Genomic DNA, 17,211 nt, shown 5'->3' with positions numbered 1-17,211 from the left:
GAATTGATTCTGTTACTGATAAAAAAAAATCACTCTTGGCGATTTCTTGGGCAAAGAAAATCCAGACCCTGGAAGTGCATATTTGCTTTCAGGGAGATTGATTGTCTTGCAAGAAAGGTTAATGCAAATTTTGGTTGGGTAAGAAGGACAGCAAACGGATTGGCAGAAGCTTTAGCAAAACAGGGGGCGGATGGACCAACCTTATTTTGGGCAAAGCTGTAATTGTTGCAGTGAAAAAGAAACCAGGTGAACTATGTACTTGAAAGTTCTTGATTCCTTTGTAAAGTGGACAGCTCAATAGATAAAACACTTGTAATCTTATTTCAGATTAATAAACGAAATTTATTTGCTGATCAAAAAAACAGCAGCAAGTGTATGAACAAACCTCTTTTGGAATCTCATAGAGCGTCTATCTCCTTCATGTCTGTCTGAGTCATGCGACAGATCTTCTTTCAAGACTTCATATGTCGTTAAGACAATGTCAGCATTGATGAATTCACTTAAATCCATTATAGACATAGTTGAAGGGGAAGCATTCCTTACACCTTCGTAAACACAAGTTTTGAGAGAACCTGGGTTTGTATGACTTCACAAAGAAAAAATAGGTTCATAGAATAAACATGTCAACTCCATTTGCTAAATGTGATGTATCAACAGTAAAACAACACCAGATAAATTTAACAATATAACCAATCACCCAAAAAAAAAGTATATTTCAGACTGTCTTTTTAATCAGAAGTTAGATTGTCTTTATTTCAATAATGGCAATGATGTACAAGCAATAATCTACATAAAATACAAAGAGAAGGAACATGGACGGAATTTTAATTATCACATAACATGTCCCAAAGATACTATAGTTATAATTTCATTACATATCCATGGGTACCAACATGAAATATTACTAGAATTAACATATTCCCAAGTTGCAAGTAGTAAGAACAAGAAATATTACTAGAAGGGCCAGGGTAGACCAAAAAGGACATGGTTCAAACTTCAAAGTAGTAAGGAGCGATTTAAACGCTCATAATTTAACAACAGATATGGAATTGAACAAAACAGAATGACAAAATAAAATTCATGTAACCACCCCATATAGTTGGGATAAGATGATGACAACATATTTCCGTATGTAGAGTACAAGAGATGGTATGTAACATAAGTTGGCAACAATGTTATAGATGTGTGGACTGTGGAGTAGTAGACTAGTAGTAGTATTGCCCGCCTAATGGACATGATTACCGCTTTGAGCCAACTTAAAATTTTTTTGTAAATATTAAGTTAAATCTTAATTTTTGTGTAACATATTATTTGGTTGGTCTACTAGAATAATTTGCACTTTCTATGAGTTTGAATTTTGCTTGAATTCACTCTATCATGTAGTTTTTTGGCTGTTAAAATTTACAGGACAACAGTAGGATTTTGAGGATGGTCCTCTATTCCTTTGGCAATTCTGTGGTCTGTGTGGACTGAAAGGAACAGTAGGATTTTTAATCACAAAGCCTCCTCTGAAGCTGAGGTCATCAACATGGCTATAGAGTTTGTTAGAAGTTGGTTGTCTATACATACAGGTTTTAAAGAAGATACATGTGATTGTACTTTTTTGAGGATGGCCTTTTTTTGAGGTCCTTCTGGTTCGTTTTTGTACAGCTTCTCATTGTACAAAGGACCTTTTGATTAATACAATTATACTTTACCTTTTCTCAAAAAAAAATTACAGGACAACATCATATTGTATTATTTTGTCTATTAACCTTAACTTTTTAAGTGGGTTAGCTGACTCCCTTGCTAAACAAGGTACTACAAGACAGCAACTATATAGGGCTTCATTGTAAAACTACCCTTGGTTATTTTGGGGATGACATTCTGGTCATCAAGTTGTACCATTCACATATACAATTAATTTAATAAAATTACTTTATTGCTGATAAAAAAAAGGTTAACTTTGTTTCTTTTATCACTTCATAAAATATCATTCCATATTTCACAATATTTTCACCATGTCTATAATTTTTACAATAATTTTTTATCAGCAAACAGAATTTTATTAATTATGTAATTTAAATGAGTACAATAGGTTGGGAAGATTCAACCAACCCAAAATACAAAATGGATTACACGTTTGCCCAAAACACTTGCTTCCCATTAACCCCTTGTTTTTCTAGAGAATCTGCTATCCCATTTGCAGTTCTTCTGTTGGGTAGCTGCCCAACTCAGATCCTCTTCGAGGGAGGATAACCTCCAGAATAGGGGAAAGTGAGAATGAAGAGAGGAAAGAGATCAAATCTTTTTTATTATCCCCTTATTGTAAGTACAACTCTGTATTTATATTCAATCTTGCCTTCAATGTAACTGATTTACAACAGAATTATAACAACTTGCCAACTTGTTTGATTTAGTAAACTCCAACTTGATTCAGTTAACTCCAGTTGTCTTTGCACTAGATTCCTTATGCTGAGGTGGCCTTAACTGATTTATAACAGATTAAAACAACATGCCAACTTGTTTGATTTAGTTAACTCCAAGTTGATTCAGTTAACTCCAGCTGTCTTTGCACTGGCTGCCTTATGCTGAGGTGGCCTTCTTCTCCTTCTAAAATATACTTGTAGTTCCTGCCCCCTTGTGCCTCTAACATCCCCCCCTCCTCAAGCTAGCACTCGTCCTCAAGGCCAAGGTGTGGAAAGTTGTTGGAATGTTAACTTTATTTACTATGTTTATATTCTACTGAGCTAGGGTCCGTTTGGACAAATTAAAGCAGTTTTTTCTTTTGTTTTTTATGCTGTAACTTAAGTAGGGGCATTAGGGTCCTTTCCCTTCTAATTATGGTCACCCTATAAATATTAATATAAGCTGGCGCCGCCAACACTATAGCGGCACTGTAGCAGACTCCAAATCTCTCTCTTCTCTCTTCTCTCCTCTCTTCTCTCTTCTCTCCTCTCTTCCTCTTCTCTTCTCCTACCTCTCTTCTCTGTTCGGCTGTTAATATGGTATCAGAGCGGTTCTGCTAGGCCTGTGAGCAGATCGAACAAGCTTCAACCTGCTGCCTTCTTCAACTGAGATCAAAAAAGTGCAGACCTACAACTGGTACAGATTTTTTTTTGTGTTTTTTTCCTTTTCCTTGGTCGTGTACCAAGAAGAAGACTCCAGACTGCTGAATGTTTTCTGAGAAGCTGTGAGGTTCGGACCTCTTTTTTTTTATGGATCGTGTGATCCCATGTCTGAGAATTCAGATCTGTAGGTCGTGGATGACCAGATCTTTTAACCCTTGTGGTGTAACCATACTGGTTTATGACCCCTCCTAGCAGTCGATGTGTTTGGGGTGTTTGGAAGTTGGTGGTGTGTGACTACTAGGTCAGATCAGCTCTGAATCACCCTAAAATCTTGCCTTTTTTGGACAATCTAGGCTGGTTTGTGGTCAGATTGTGTCCAGATTGCAGTGTGTGCATGTGGGCTTCATCCTTGGTGTTTCTAGGACTGTTTGTTTGGTGATAGGAGGGATCATAAGGTGTGTGTAAGGTCTGAAAGGTGTTTGAATCATGTCCTCTGAGAATTCTGCAACTTCAGGAATTTCAGGAGGTCAAAATGGAATGAGTGGGGGGATGGATATGAGTTTCCCCATGGCTGTAATCCCCTTTGATGGACTGAACTATCTTGAATGGTCTAGGGGAATTAAACTTTATATTACTGCTAGAGGAAAAATTGGGTATATTAATGGTAAAGTCAAGGAACCAAAGATTGGTAGTGCTGAACATGACAGATGGGACCAAGAAAATAGCATGGTGATGTCATGGCTCTTGGTTGCCATGCTGCCACAAGTAAGGAAGACCTTTATGTGGGCTGAAACAGCTTGTGAAATATGGGAACAAGCAAAATCTACCTATTCAGAACAGAGACACTATGCAAAGATATATCAATTACAAGCAAAATCCTCCACTTGCAAGCAAGGGGAGAGGAGTCTATTGGTGTACTATTCAGACTTGACATCAATTTGGAAGGAACTGGATCATTATCAAAATGTGAATTGGAAGTGTGATGAGGATGCAAAGGCCTACAAATCACTTGTTTCCCAACAACGGGTATTTGCTTTCTTTTGGGGATGAATCCTACATATGAATCCATGAGGGTACAAATCTTAGGAAGTAAGAACCTACCTTCAGCCCAAAATGTTTATGCCCTAGTTCAGTCTGAAGAGAGCAGAAGAAGTGTGATGAATTGTACAGAAGGGGAATCGATTGCACTAACTGTCCAAGGGGGTACAAGTTCAAATGTTGGAGGCTCTTTTTAAAAGGGAGATTCACAGAAGATAGTGGATGACAAAGACAAACTTTGGTGCACTCACTATCAAAAGTCCAGGCACACTAGAGACACATGTTGGGATCTTCATGGCAAGCTGAAATGGGCTCAAGAATTGAGTAAGAAGTCTGATTCGAGTAAGAAGCCAACCCAGCTGAGTCAGAAGAAATATAACTCAGCAAATGTGGCATCTCAAGAGACTAGTCCCATGGTACCCCAAGAGTGACACTCTGGTTTTGACCCCAAGGAAGAGATCACCAACTCCTTTTGTGACCACTTGGAATTATATGGTAGGACACTTCGCTAGATGGATTCTGGCCCTACTCCTTCTACCTCCTTTGCGTCTACATCAGGTAACACTGCCACTGCCTTACATGTGTCATCTCATACATCTGATTCCCCTTGGATAATTGACTATGGAGCCTCAATCCACATGACTGGTAAGTCAAATTTATTTCAGGCATATAACCTCCTCTCTGGGAAAGATAAGGTGAGACTGGCTGATGGGTCTTATTCCACCATAGCCAGTCAAAGAACCATCTCCCTTCCTCTTGGTCTTACCCTCTCTAATGTGTTGCATGTTCCTAAATTACCTACCAATTTACTTTTCATTAGCAGTATTACTCGTTCCTTGAATTGTTCAATGACCTTCTTTCCTTATTCATGTGTATTTCAGGATTTGACCTCGGGGAAGACGATTGGTAGAGGAAGCATGGTGGATGGCCTCTACGTGTTGGAGAATAAAGCTAGTCTTGTGGCTACAGAGTCTTTATGTTCTTCTAGTGAGAGTCATGCCTACTTGTGGCATAATCGTCTTGGTCACCTTTCGTTTGAGTCTTTAAAACTTATGTTTCCTGAGTTGTTTAAGTCTTTGTTAGTTAGTAAATTGTAGTGTCATACATGCCAATTGAGCAAACATTGTAGAAATTCCTTTCCTTTAAGAAATAAAAGATCTAAATTTCCTTTTCATATTGTCTATTCTGATGTTTGGGGCCCTATCTCTCTACCTACTGGGACTAGATATAAATATTTCATTACTTTGATCGATGACTACTCTAGATATACTTGGGTGTATCCTATGCGATCTAGAGATGAAGTGACAAAAATTGTGAAAAGCTTTCAACGAATGGTTTTCACTCAATTACTAAAATTCACATTTTGCAGTCGGACAATGCAAAGGAGTACTTCCATAGTGATCTCACGGAGTTCTTTGCTTCGTGTGGATCTCTTCATCGAAGATCTTACGCCAGGACACCTCAACAAAACGGTGTTGCCAAAAGGAAAAATCGTCATCTACTTGAGGTAGCTCACGGTTTATTACTTCATATGAATGTTCCGAAACGTTTTTGGATGGATGTTGTTATGCGTGCTGCATATATCATCAATTGTATGCCATCTCGGTTATTAGAGTATAAGTCCCCACATCAACTCTTGTTTCCTACAGCTCCGTTGTCCCCCATTCCAATGCGTGTCTTTGGGTGTCATTGCTTCGTTCATGACTTGTCTCCTACTCGCGGTAAACTCGATCCCTGTGCCACTCCTTGTGTTTTTCTTGGTTATCCGTTATCTCAAAAGGGTTACCGCTGCTATGATCCTGCTTCACGCAAGTACTATGTGTCTATGGATGTATCATTCTTTGAGAGTTAACCCTTCTTCTCGGTTTCTCCTCAGGGGGAGAGTAGGGTTGAGGAGAAACACACTCAGGTTCGACAACCTTCTCTTCCCGACCCTTCTCCATTTCAGGTCTTTCTTCACCGCCATAAGAGCCAGTACAGTTCAAGAGTCGTGGAACCTAAAACTATGCAACCAATATCATCAGACTCTCCAGAGGTAGATCCTCCTCATCAACCAGGTACACTTGTTCCCATTGATATGCCTGAATCTCTGAACATTGATCCTCCTGTTGTTAATGATCTTGATGTTACTATTGCTAAGAGAAAGGGTGTTAGGTCTTGTACTACTAATCATCCTATCTCTCACTTTGTGTCCTATGATCATATTTCACCTTCATATCATGCATTCCTTTCCTATATTGACAGTGTCTTTGTTCCTAAGAATGTGGTAGAAGCTTTATCCAAACCTGAATGGACAGATGCAATGAAGGAAGAAATTAATGCCTTACACAAAAATGGCACCTGGGAGTTAATGGATCTTCCTGAAGAGAAGGAACCAGTGGGTTGCAAGTGGGTATTCACAGTAAAGCATAGAACCGATGGTTCAGCAGAAAGATACAAAGCTAGATTAGTGGCCAAAGGGTTTACACAAGTGTATGGAGTAGACTATGCAGAGACCTTTGCTCCAGTAGCCAAGATGAATTCAATCAGAATCCTCCTCTCACTGGCAGCTAACCTTGATTGGGAACTTCACCAATTGGATATCAAGAATGCATTCTTGAATGGTGACCTAGAGGAAGAGGTTTACATGACTCAACCTCCAGGTTTCTATGCCAAAGGTAGTAAGCAGAAGGTGTGCAAGTTAAAAAAATCTTTATATGGGTTGAAGCAATCACCTCGAGCCTAGTTTAGTAGGTTTCATTTAGCAGTGCAACAGATGGGATTCAAACAATGCCAATCAGGTCATACTTTATTTGTGAAAAAAGGTGAAGGGAAAATTGCAGCTTTAATTGTCTATGTTGATGACATAGTAATCACAGAAGACTGAAAGACTGAAATACAAAAGCTGAAGAAATTCCTAGCCACTCAATTTGAGGTGAAAGATCTAGGCCCCTTATGTTATTTTCTTGGAATTGAAGTTGCCCGCTCAAAAAGGGGCATCTTTATTTCCCAAAGAAAATATGTACTAGATCTATTAGAGGATACAGGCAAGTTGGGAGTGAAACCAATTGATTCACCCATTGAACCCAACCATCAGCTAGGAGACAGTCAAGGGAGTGTTTGAAAGATGTAAAGAAGTTCCAAAGACTTGTAGGGAGACTCTTATATTTGTCTATGACCAGACCTGATATTGCCTATGTAGTGGGTGTTCTTAGTTAGTTCATGCATAATCCTAAGACAACTCACTTTGAAGCTGTAGAAAGAATCCTTAGATACTTCAAGAAGTTCCCAGGAGCTGGTTTGCTTTTCCAAAAACATGGGCATTTGAAAGTGGAGGTGTATACAGATGTTGATTGGGCAGGGGAAATCGATGATAGAAAATCCACCAGTGGGTATTGTACCTTTGTAGGAGGAAACCTCACCTGGAGAAATAAGAAGCAAAATGTGGTGGCTAGATCCAGTGTTGAGGCAGAATACAGAGCCATGTCTCATGGAGTTGCTGAAATGATGTGGATAAAAAAATTGTTAGGAGAGTTGGGTTTTGCAATTAACAAACCTATGTCACTCTACTGTGACAACAAGGCTGCTATCAGCATTGCTGCTAACCCAATCCTCCATGATAGAACAAAACATATTGAAGTGGACAAGCATTTTATTAGAGAAACTTGTGAGCAGAGAAGTGTGCACTCATGTTAGTTCAGAGGAACAACTTGCAGACATCTTCGACAAGGGCCTTCAACACATGCGGCATAATAATTTGTGTGACAAGTTGGGCATGATTGACATCCATGTCCCAACTTGAGGGGGAGCGTTGGAATGTTAACTTTATTTATTATGTTTGTATTCTACTGAGTTAGGGTCCGTTTGGACAAATTAAAGCAGTTTTTTCTTTTGTTTTTTATGTTGTAACTTAAGTAGGGGCATAAGGGTCCTTTCCCTTCTAATTATGGTTGCCCTATATATATTAATATAAGCTGGCGCCGCCAACACTGTAGCGGCACTGTAGCAGACTCCAAATCTCTCTCTTCTCTTCTCTCTTCTCTCTTCTCTTCTCTCCTCTCTTCCTCTTCTCTTCTCCTACCTCTCTTCTCCTCTGTTCAGCTGTTAATAAAAGTGTTGCATCAGCTTGGTGCAGGGCTCCCATGTGGCTTCTTCATTTGGTACCCCTTCCCAGCAGACTAATGCTTCTTTAATAAAGGCTTGACCTTGTTTCACCCATCTATATTTCAAGATGTCCTTGGGTCGTAGCTGTAGCCACCCTTCTTCTGTGAATTCCAATAATGTTGCACGTGGTTTGTGGATTGACAGCTTTCTTGAGGACGGAGACATGGAAAACTGGGTGCTACTGGCAGTTCCAACTTGTAGGCCAGTGATCCTATGCACTGTAGAATTTTGAATGGTCCATAGAACCTAGGGGCAAGCTTGTTGTAGGGGTGGGAGGCCATTGAGGTCTGTCTATATGGTTTGAGTTTTAGGTAGACAAGCTCACCTTCCTGGAACTCAACAGGCTTGTGTTTTGCATCATAACATCAGTTCTTGAGCATGTGTCAAGTGAGCCTTCAATTCACGAATGATTTCATCTCGGGATGAAAGACACTCATCGACCGCTGCATAAGCTGAAGACACCTTTTCATAGGGTAGAACTGATGGTGGGTCTCTGTCGTATAATGCTTTAAATGGTGCCATACCTGCTGAGACATGGAATGAGGAGTTGTACCAAAACTCTGCCCAAGGCAACCATTGTATCCATTGTTTAGGTCTGTCCCCCACAAAGCATTGTAAATATGTCTCGATGCATCTGTTGACAACTTCGGTCTGCCCATCCATCTGAGGATGATAGCTAGTAGAGGTGTTGTGTGAAGTGCCTTGTAACTTGAAATACTCTCTCCAAAAACTGCTAAGGAAGGTTGGGTCTCTGTCAGAGACGAGTGCCTTTGGTGTCCCATGTAATCTGGTGATTTCTCTAACAAATGCTTCTGCCACCGTAGCCGCTGTGTAAGGGTGTGTTAGAGGTATGAAGTGGTTGTACTTTGATAGCCGGTCAACCACCACAAGTAGGACTGATTTGCCTTTTGAAACAGGTAGGCCCATGATAAAATCCATTGAGATTTCATCCCATACTTGATCTGGGATGCTCAAGGGTTGTAGGAGGCCGGCTGGTTGTTGGGCATCATACTTTTGTCTTTGGCAGACATCACAAGAGGTGATGTAACTCCTTATTGTTTTCATCATGCCGTTCCAATAATAATGTGTTGCCAGACGCTAGTAGGTTTTGAATATGCCTAAATGACCCCCTATAGTTGAATCATGAAAGAGTAGTAGTAATTCTGCTGTGGGCTGACTTGGATGAGATAACCAATCGACCCTTGTAAAAGAGTGTTCAGTCACGAACTGAATAACCTAGGGTCGAAGCTGGATTCTGGGCCCATTTGGCCCTTAATTGGGCTAGTTTTGTATCTTGAAAGGCTTCAGCTTTGAGCTGCTCGAGTAATGGATAACTGGGCCTGGAGACGGTGAGTTGTGCCAACTCAGGTAGCCTAAATAGAGCATCAGCTGCTTGATTAGTTGTACCAGGTTTATATTCTATAATGTAGTCATAGCCCATGAGTTTGTGGGCCCACTGCTGCTGTTCAGGTGTGTGGAATTTCTGATCATGCAGGAATTTCAGACTCTTGTGGTCTGTCTTGATGACAAATCGGCGGCCCAGTAGGTAAGCCCCCCACCACTTTTGGACTGCAAGTACAACGGCCATGAGCTCCTTCTCATATGTTGATTTAGCTTGATTTTGTGGTGAGAGTACTTTGCTGAAATAGGCCAATGGTTTCCCCTCTTGCATTAAAACAGCTCCTAGACCTGTCCCTGAAGCATCACACTCAAGTGTGAACTGCTTTGAGAAGTCGGGTAATGATAGAATTGGTAGTGTGGAAATTGCTTGCTTTAGGTTAGTGAAGGCTTGTTGGGTTTGCTCACTCCATTGAAATGCATTTTTCCTTAATAATTGGGTGAGAGGTGCCATTAGCCTTGCATAATATGGTAAAAAGTGCCTGTAGTAGCCTGTGAGGCCTAGAAAAGCCCGCAAGGCCTCGACTGATGTAGGTTGTCCATTGTTGAATGCAAGCAACTTTCTCCGGATCAGCCATTACCTTCCCTTCTTTGACCACATGGCCTAAGTATTGGACTTGTTTTTGTCCAAAAACACATTTAGAAGCCTTTGCATATAGTTGATGTTTTCTTAGAAGTTCCAAAGTGATAGATAAATGTTGTAGATGAGAAGTCCAATCAACACTATATACCGAGATATCATCAAAGAAGACTAGAATAAAGCAGTGCAAGTGGAGATGGAATACCTCGTTCATGATGGCTAGAAAGGTTGCCGGTGCATTTGTCAATCCGAAAGGCATGACAAGAAACTCATAGTGACCATCATGTGTACAAAAGCCGTTTTAGGTACATCTGCTGGATGCATCCGAATTTGATGGTAGTCGGCTCGTAGATCAAGCTTAGAAAATATGGTAGCAGATTGTAAATCATCCAATAGCTCATCAATGATTGGAATGGGGAACCGGTCCTTAAATTGATCTGATTTAGAGCCCGATAATCTACACAAAACCTCCATGTTCCATTTTTTTTCTTGACTAACAGGACGGGTGCTGAATATGGGCTTGAATTGGGCTGTATGAATTTTTCTCTAGTAATTCTTGAACAATTTTCTCCATCTCTTCCCTTTGAAATCTGGGGTAGCGATAAGGTCTAACATTTGATGGAGCTGCCCCCAGGATGATCTCACTTCTATAGTCCATGGGTCTGGAAGGAGGTGGCTGATTAGGTTCTTGAAAGACATCTGAATAGGTGTTGAGTAACCGCTAGAGTGCTTGTTGGTTTTCCAGTGGTGTGCCTGCTTCTTTTGGACTTGTTAAAACTGGGCCGGTATTCAATCCCATATGCAATAGGAGGGGTTGCCCTTCACTGCAACTAGTCTTGAGGATGGCTCTTAGTCCTTCCCGTTGTGGTGCACTCTTAACCACCCCGTTTAGATGATACTTTTGTCCATTAATGGAGAAATCCCTTGTTAGTCTTGACCAATCACACATACAACTGGTCCTAACTGTTGTAGCCACTACACACCTAATAGGCTAATACCACATATGCTCCACTCATCTCTGATGGATGAAGGTCCACTAGAAATGAATGTTGTTGTAACTTCAGGTGGACCCCTCTTCATATGCTATCACGGCTGATGTTGCTGCCATCTGCTACATGTACATTGAATGGCAACACATGTTCTTGTATTAGGCCCAATTGTTTGGCTGCCATTTGGGTCACAAAGTTGAGAAATGACCCGCTGTCAATTAGAACTGAAATTGCTTGGCCCTGTACTGACCCAACCACTCTCATTGTCTGGGTGGAGGTCAGTCCTGTTAATGCATTAAAGGATATCTCAGGTGGGTCTGGCCCATCCTCAGATTCTAACTCAGTAGGTATCGCAATGGGTGTTCAAGGGATTTCCTCCCGAGTTTCAGCTTCATCTGTTTGTAGTAATAATAGTTGGGGATTCTTACATTTATGGCCTGGACCGAACTTATCGTCGCAGTTATAACAAAGACCACGATCTCTTCGGGCTTGCATCTCGGCCCAAGATAATCTTCTTAATGGCACTGGGGCGGGTACAATGTGTTCGGTCGACCCAATCTTTTCAATCGATTAAACTTTTCTTCTTGCAATCTTGCCAAACCCATTGCCGCCGATAAGGAGGTGGGTTGGAGGGACTTCACTTCTATTCTTATTTCTTCCTTTAGGCCGCCGATGAAGCAGCCAAGCAATGCAGTTTCAGGCCACCCATGAACCCTTGTCGACAGTCTTCCGAACTTGACTTGGTAATCCCTCACAGATCCAGTTTGCTTGAGTTTTGAGAGATTCTCATCATAGTTATCAAAGCCAATGGGTCCAAAACGGATGCACAAAGCTTCTGTGAATTCAGAACAAGAAACTTGTGGGTGGACTCGCCGAAACCGTTTGGAACCACAAGATCGCTTCTCCTTCCAGGTTAAATGAAGCGACAAGAACTCTTTGATGGCTAGGTGTATCGTGGTATTCAAAATATTTTTCTGCCCTAAAGATCCAGGGTATGGGATCCTCATCTGAATATTTTGGGAAATCCAGTTTTGCTGAACGAGTTGAGGCCCAACCACGCTGACTGCCCCCTTGATTTCTTGTAATTCTCCTGTGGTCTTGTGCAGATGGACCTCCATGCGATCCATCCGATCATCCACTGTTTCTGACCTTGTACTTGGCAGGGTGTTGCTTGTTGCAGGCTCTGATACCAATTGTTGGGTAGCTGCCCAACTCAGATCCTCTTCGAGGGAGGATAACCTCCAGAATAGGGAAAAGTGAGAGTGAAGAGAGAAAAAGATCAAATCTTTTTTATTATCCCCTTATTGTAAGTACAACTCGGTATTTATATTCAACCTTGCCTTCAATGTAACTGATTTACAACAGAATTATAACAACTTGCCAACTTGTTTGATTCAGTTAACTCCAGCTGTCTTTGCACTAGATTCCTTATGCTGAGGTGGCCTTAACTGATTTATAACAGAATTATAACAACTTGCCAACTTGTTTGATTTAGTTAACTCCAAGTTGATTCAGTTAACTCCAGTTGTCTTTGCACTGGCTTCCTTATGCTGAGGTGGCCTTCTCCTCCTTCTAGAATATACTTGTAGTTCCTGTCTCCTTGTGCCTCTAACATCTTCTCACCCACTTAAAAGCAACATTTAACTCCCTTGATAGGCTTTCAATTTCCCCATGTAGATCCAAGGAAGTTGACTATTGAATATTGTCCAGGAAATGACCACTTTGGAGTCCCCTTCCACTTCCAATTGCTGGAAACTGGATTGCTTTTCAAATCTTGGTCCTTGTAGCTATGCCATCAACTCAGCTTTTAACGATTTACCTCCTCCTATAGGACCCAAATACAAAGTCAACAGCTTGCCAAATGAATCCCGGAATACTCCCCCTATACCAGCCATCCCTTGAACACCAAAAGAGCTCCCATCAAAATTTACATTACTTCTGTATGACATTCCATATGTTTCCTATATCTGGAAGAGCAATATTTCCACGGACACCAACATTTTAAACTTTGGTAGGGGCATGTAAGCACTATAGTAGCTCAATGAGTGTAGGCTTAAGATCAGAAGACTAACACCTACAGGTAATGCACAAGGATGACCATTCCATTTTCATTCAAGCCAAGCCCAACCTAGCCAAGAATTTTTTTTTCCGATCGGCAAAAGAGAGTTTTATTTAAAATAGGTTTAAAATAAAGTTTTACGGCTTGTAGATGGGAATAATGTCCAAACTAGTATATTTCTGTCCCGCTTTACAGTGCAGCCCAAAACAATTGTTACCTCAATGCCCCTTGTTTGGCAAGATAATCAGCTAGCCCATTTGCGCTCCTTCTGACCCATTTAAATTCAGCCTCTACCTCCTTTACAATCTTTTCCACTTCCCTAATCACATGTTTGAAGGTCCACGGAATAATTCTTGTTTGTAACCCAAGAGATGGTCACCTTTGAGTCCCCCTCTACCTCAATATGCCTAAGTCCTAACTGCTTAGCTAGCTTCAGCCCTTGTAGCAGTGCCAATAACTCAGCTTTTAGTGAATTGCCAATGCCAATCGGCCCTGAGAACAAATCCAATATCCTCCTTTCAGAATTTCTGATTGCTCCTCCTATACCTGACAGTCCTGGATTTCCAAGAGAGCTTCCATCAAAATTCAGTTTAATCCTGTTGCCTTCTGGAGGTTTCCATTCCATCCTTACTTTCTCTTTCGCTCCTGAGGATTGTGCTACTTCTGTCCAGGTTCTTAAAATGTCTGTGACTGAGAAATATCGGAATCTATGCAAGGATTTTACCCAATGAGCTACTTTAACTTTTATAGTGTCTATCACTTCCTCCACTGTTCTACTTGACTCCAAGAAAATTCTGTTATTCCTTTCTTCCCAAACTACCTAGCAAATAGCTGCCTTCGTAGCTCTCCACATTACCATCCCTCTTTTCTTTGATTGGCTCAAGAAATCTCGGTTGAAAAGTCCTTCCACATCTTGAGGGGGAACCCACCTACAACAAAAGAGAATACAAAAGAATTCCCAAATGTGATGCACAAAGGAGCAAGATATTAATAAATGTAGAAGGATCTCACCACTTTCCTTACAAAGAGAGCACATATGGGGAGAAAGGCAAGCAAAAGGCCTTCTTCTCTGCAGCATATCACAAGTATTTACCTTTTTTTTTTGAAGATAACAAAAAAAAAATATTAAAACAAAAAGAAGATTACAAGGAGGGTGATAAGCAATCACCGAAAAGAAAAGCCAATTCAAGCAAGCACCCTCAGAGGCAAAAACAAACCCAAATCAACTAAGATTGGCCCAAACTCAAATAAGACCCTACTATGAAATCCCTTCCCCATAACAGTACATATAAAACCAAAAGACGAAAAACCAAGATATCGATCCAGCCCAACGCCCAACAATGCCCAAAATTATCTAAACAAAAACTTCCGACCTCAGGATACCAATTCAAGCATCTTTCTCAGCTTTTTGAGAACCATTTTGTTGTCATTTTTTTACTATTCCTTTGGGTTTTTTGACAAGCTTGTTAGATTTTCCACCGTTTTTTCGGTATTCTCTGTTGGTTTCTAAACCCTGTCTTCAATAGCCACCCCCTCGACCTCTTCTTCAATCTTCTCTATGATATCCCCACAACCTCCGGTAATCACTTCCATTTCTTTCTTCTTCGAATTATCGCCATCAGGATAAAACTCTGAATCTATCGAACCTTCATTCTTCCCAGAGGTTTCCTCCACAGATCTAAATGCTTCTTCTGCAAAGTCCTCCCCTCCTAGAAAAAACAGATCCAACATCCTGCTAACTTCTACTCCCCTATTCACCACTTCATCGATGTTAGCAGTCTTTTCTACCATATGGGTCCCATCCATCACTGGTTCAGACTTATTTTCTTCCCTTGAATCCACTTCTAGCTCTTATTCCCCACTCTCCTCTAGTGGGAAAGTTCTGTATTTTTTCCTTTGATAAGTTCTTACCTCCCCTCCATCTTACCTTCTTCATCTTCACTTCCTTCTTTCTCTGTTCCTAGATCATTCTTCCCTCCTTCCTCCTCTTCAACACTTCTGTCCTCCTCTCCTCCTCTATTCCCCCACATTTCGTCCACACCTCTTTTTTCTTTTGCTCCTTCCGTCCCAATCTCCTCATCTCCTTTTCTATTCTCTCCCTCTTCCCTGGCTTTACTTTCGTTACTACTCACTCCGACTTCCCCTTCCAAAACATCCCTAACTTTTGCTTCATTTTCCCCTGTAGAGGACAAATTTTGTATCATTACTGGGTTGGGGCAGCCATTCAAACTCTCATCATTGTGGTGGAAGAACTCAGATGATCGATTGTCAAACCTAAGAGATAACTCATCGGGATTATCCAGTGAGTTGCTAAAGGTCCTCTAATCCCACCTGGTTTAGAGCACTTTCCCCTAAAATCCGACCCGCTAACCTTTCCTAAGTCATTTAGCCTACTCGAGTCACCCAGAATATTCACAACTAAAGAGTTCATGTCCTCTAGTTTCTCATTATCAGCTTCCCTCTTTCCTAAATCATTAAATATTTCCATCCTTTCCGAGGATTAAATATCACAAGTATTTACCTTGCCAAGGAAAATTCCCCAACAGAAAGCTTGAATTTTTGGGGGGGATAGGCTTACTCCAAATTTCTTTCACAGGGAATTCCCCAACTGAGATACTAGGCAATGCAAGAACACTAAAAAAAGAAGAACAAGAAAAGAGGCCATCTGAAGAGCCTATCCAGATTCTAGAATCTTTCAAGGATGGATCCAAGTGAACTTGTCCTAGTAGATCCAACAACTAAACTAAAGAGTCACATTCATTTTCCCTGAGGCCCCTTCTGAAACCTAGAGTCCAGTTAACCACATTTGGACCAGGTGTTCCCAAATTACGTAGGTTTGACAAAGTAGAGATAAGGAAAATGATCTTTGAGTGGGGTTTCTCCCACCCAAAGATCCTCCCAGAAATGAACTTTATTGCCCTTTCCCACATCAAGCCGAATGGAATTAAGGAAGGTAGGGCAGATTTCATGAATTGCTTTCCAAGGAGAAGTTGAAGAAACATGAAAGGCAACTTTTGCATCCTAGCCATTTCTGTTCAACCCATGAATGCTCTCAACAACTTTTTTTTTGAGAAAATTTAACCAGAATTTATTAAGAAAAGGGGGGGGGGGTCAAGGGGAGATATACAAAGCAGGGGGGAACCCCTACAAGTTACAAAGGAGGAAGCTTGTCGCTATACAAATGCTCCAAATACACACCAAATTTAGTTAGGCCATCTACAGTATGATTGTGTTCCCTAGGAATCCAAACTCAATTAACTTTCAAACCATCCAAAGAATCCCAAGCTTCAGTCAGATAACTTTGTGCCACAGTCTATCACTCTCAAAAGGGAATCTCCAGAGCCACTTTCCAAAAAGAGCTGAGTTCCTAAGTGAAAAGTTCCCTATTCCCAAACCCCCTTGGTCCTCAGGCTTGCTAACCTGTTCCTAGTTAACCAAGTGAACCTTCCTCTCCTCTCCTCTCCTGGGTCCCAGAGGAAGTCTCTCATGTATTTCTCTAATCTCCTTGCTACCCTACAAGGTATTCTAAAGGTTGATAGGAAATAAATAGGGAGGTTTGCCAATGTGGCTCTAATCAAGGTTATCCTTCAACCTAGAGAAATATAATTCCTCTTCCATAAAGCTAACTTCCTAGCAAATCTTTCAATGATTGGCTCTTCCAGAACCCATCTGATCTAGGGTTTCCTCCTAGAGGAAGACCCAAGTAGCTAAATGGCCAACTTCAAATCTCACACCCCAAAATCTCAGCAAATCTTAGGAGTTCCCCTTCTTGCAGATTAACCCCTACAATACCACTTTTGGTCCAATTTATCCTTAAACCTATCACCCCTACAAAGTTATCCAGCAGCAACTTTAGGTTTACCACTACTTCATCATTGCCCCCTTCACAAAAAAAAGATTGTGTCATCTGCAAATTGGGGGTGGTTAACAACCACTTGATTCCTACCTAACCTC

The 17,211-nt window shown here is 41.0% G+C and overlaps 1 protein-coding gene across 1 annotated transcript in view; it reads right to left on the bottom strand.

The window, feature by feature from the left end:
* LOC104594462 (RING-finger, DEAD-like helicase, PHD and SNF2 domain-containing protein) overlaps positions 1-17,211 on the bottom strand; it is a 128,568-nt gene that overhangs the window by 101,535 nt on the left and 9,822 nt on the right. The window contains exon 6 of the mRNA XM_010254736.3: positions 386-586. Coding sequence (XP_010253038.1) covers positions 386-586 — 201 coding nt within the window. The remainder of the gene's footprint in view (positions 1-385; positions 587-17,211) is intronic.

The sequence above is a fragment of the Nelumbo nucifera genome, chromosome 2 (genome assembly GCF_055504915.1).
Source record: "Nelumbo nucifera cultivar China Antique chromosome 2, China Antique-T2T, whole genome shotgun sequence".
Classification (NCBI taxonomy): domain Eukaryota; kingdom Viridiplantae; phylum Streptophyta; class Magnoliopsida; order Proteales; family Nelumbonaceae; genus Nelumbo; species Nelumbo nucifera.
This window is presented reverse-complemented; position numbering and strand designations above follow the sequence as displayed.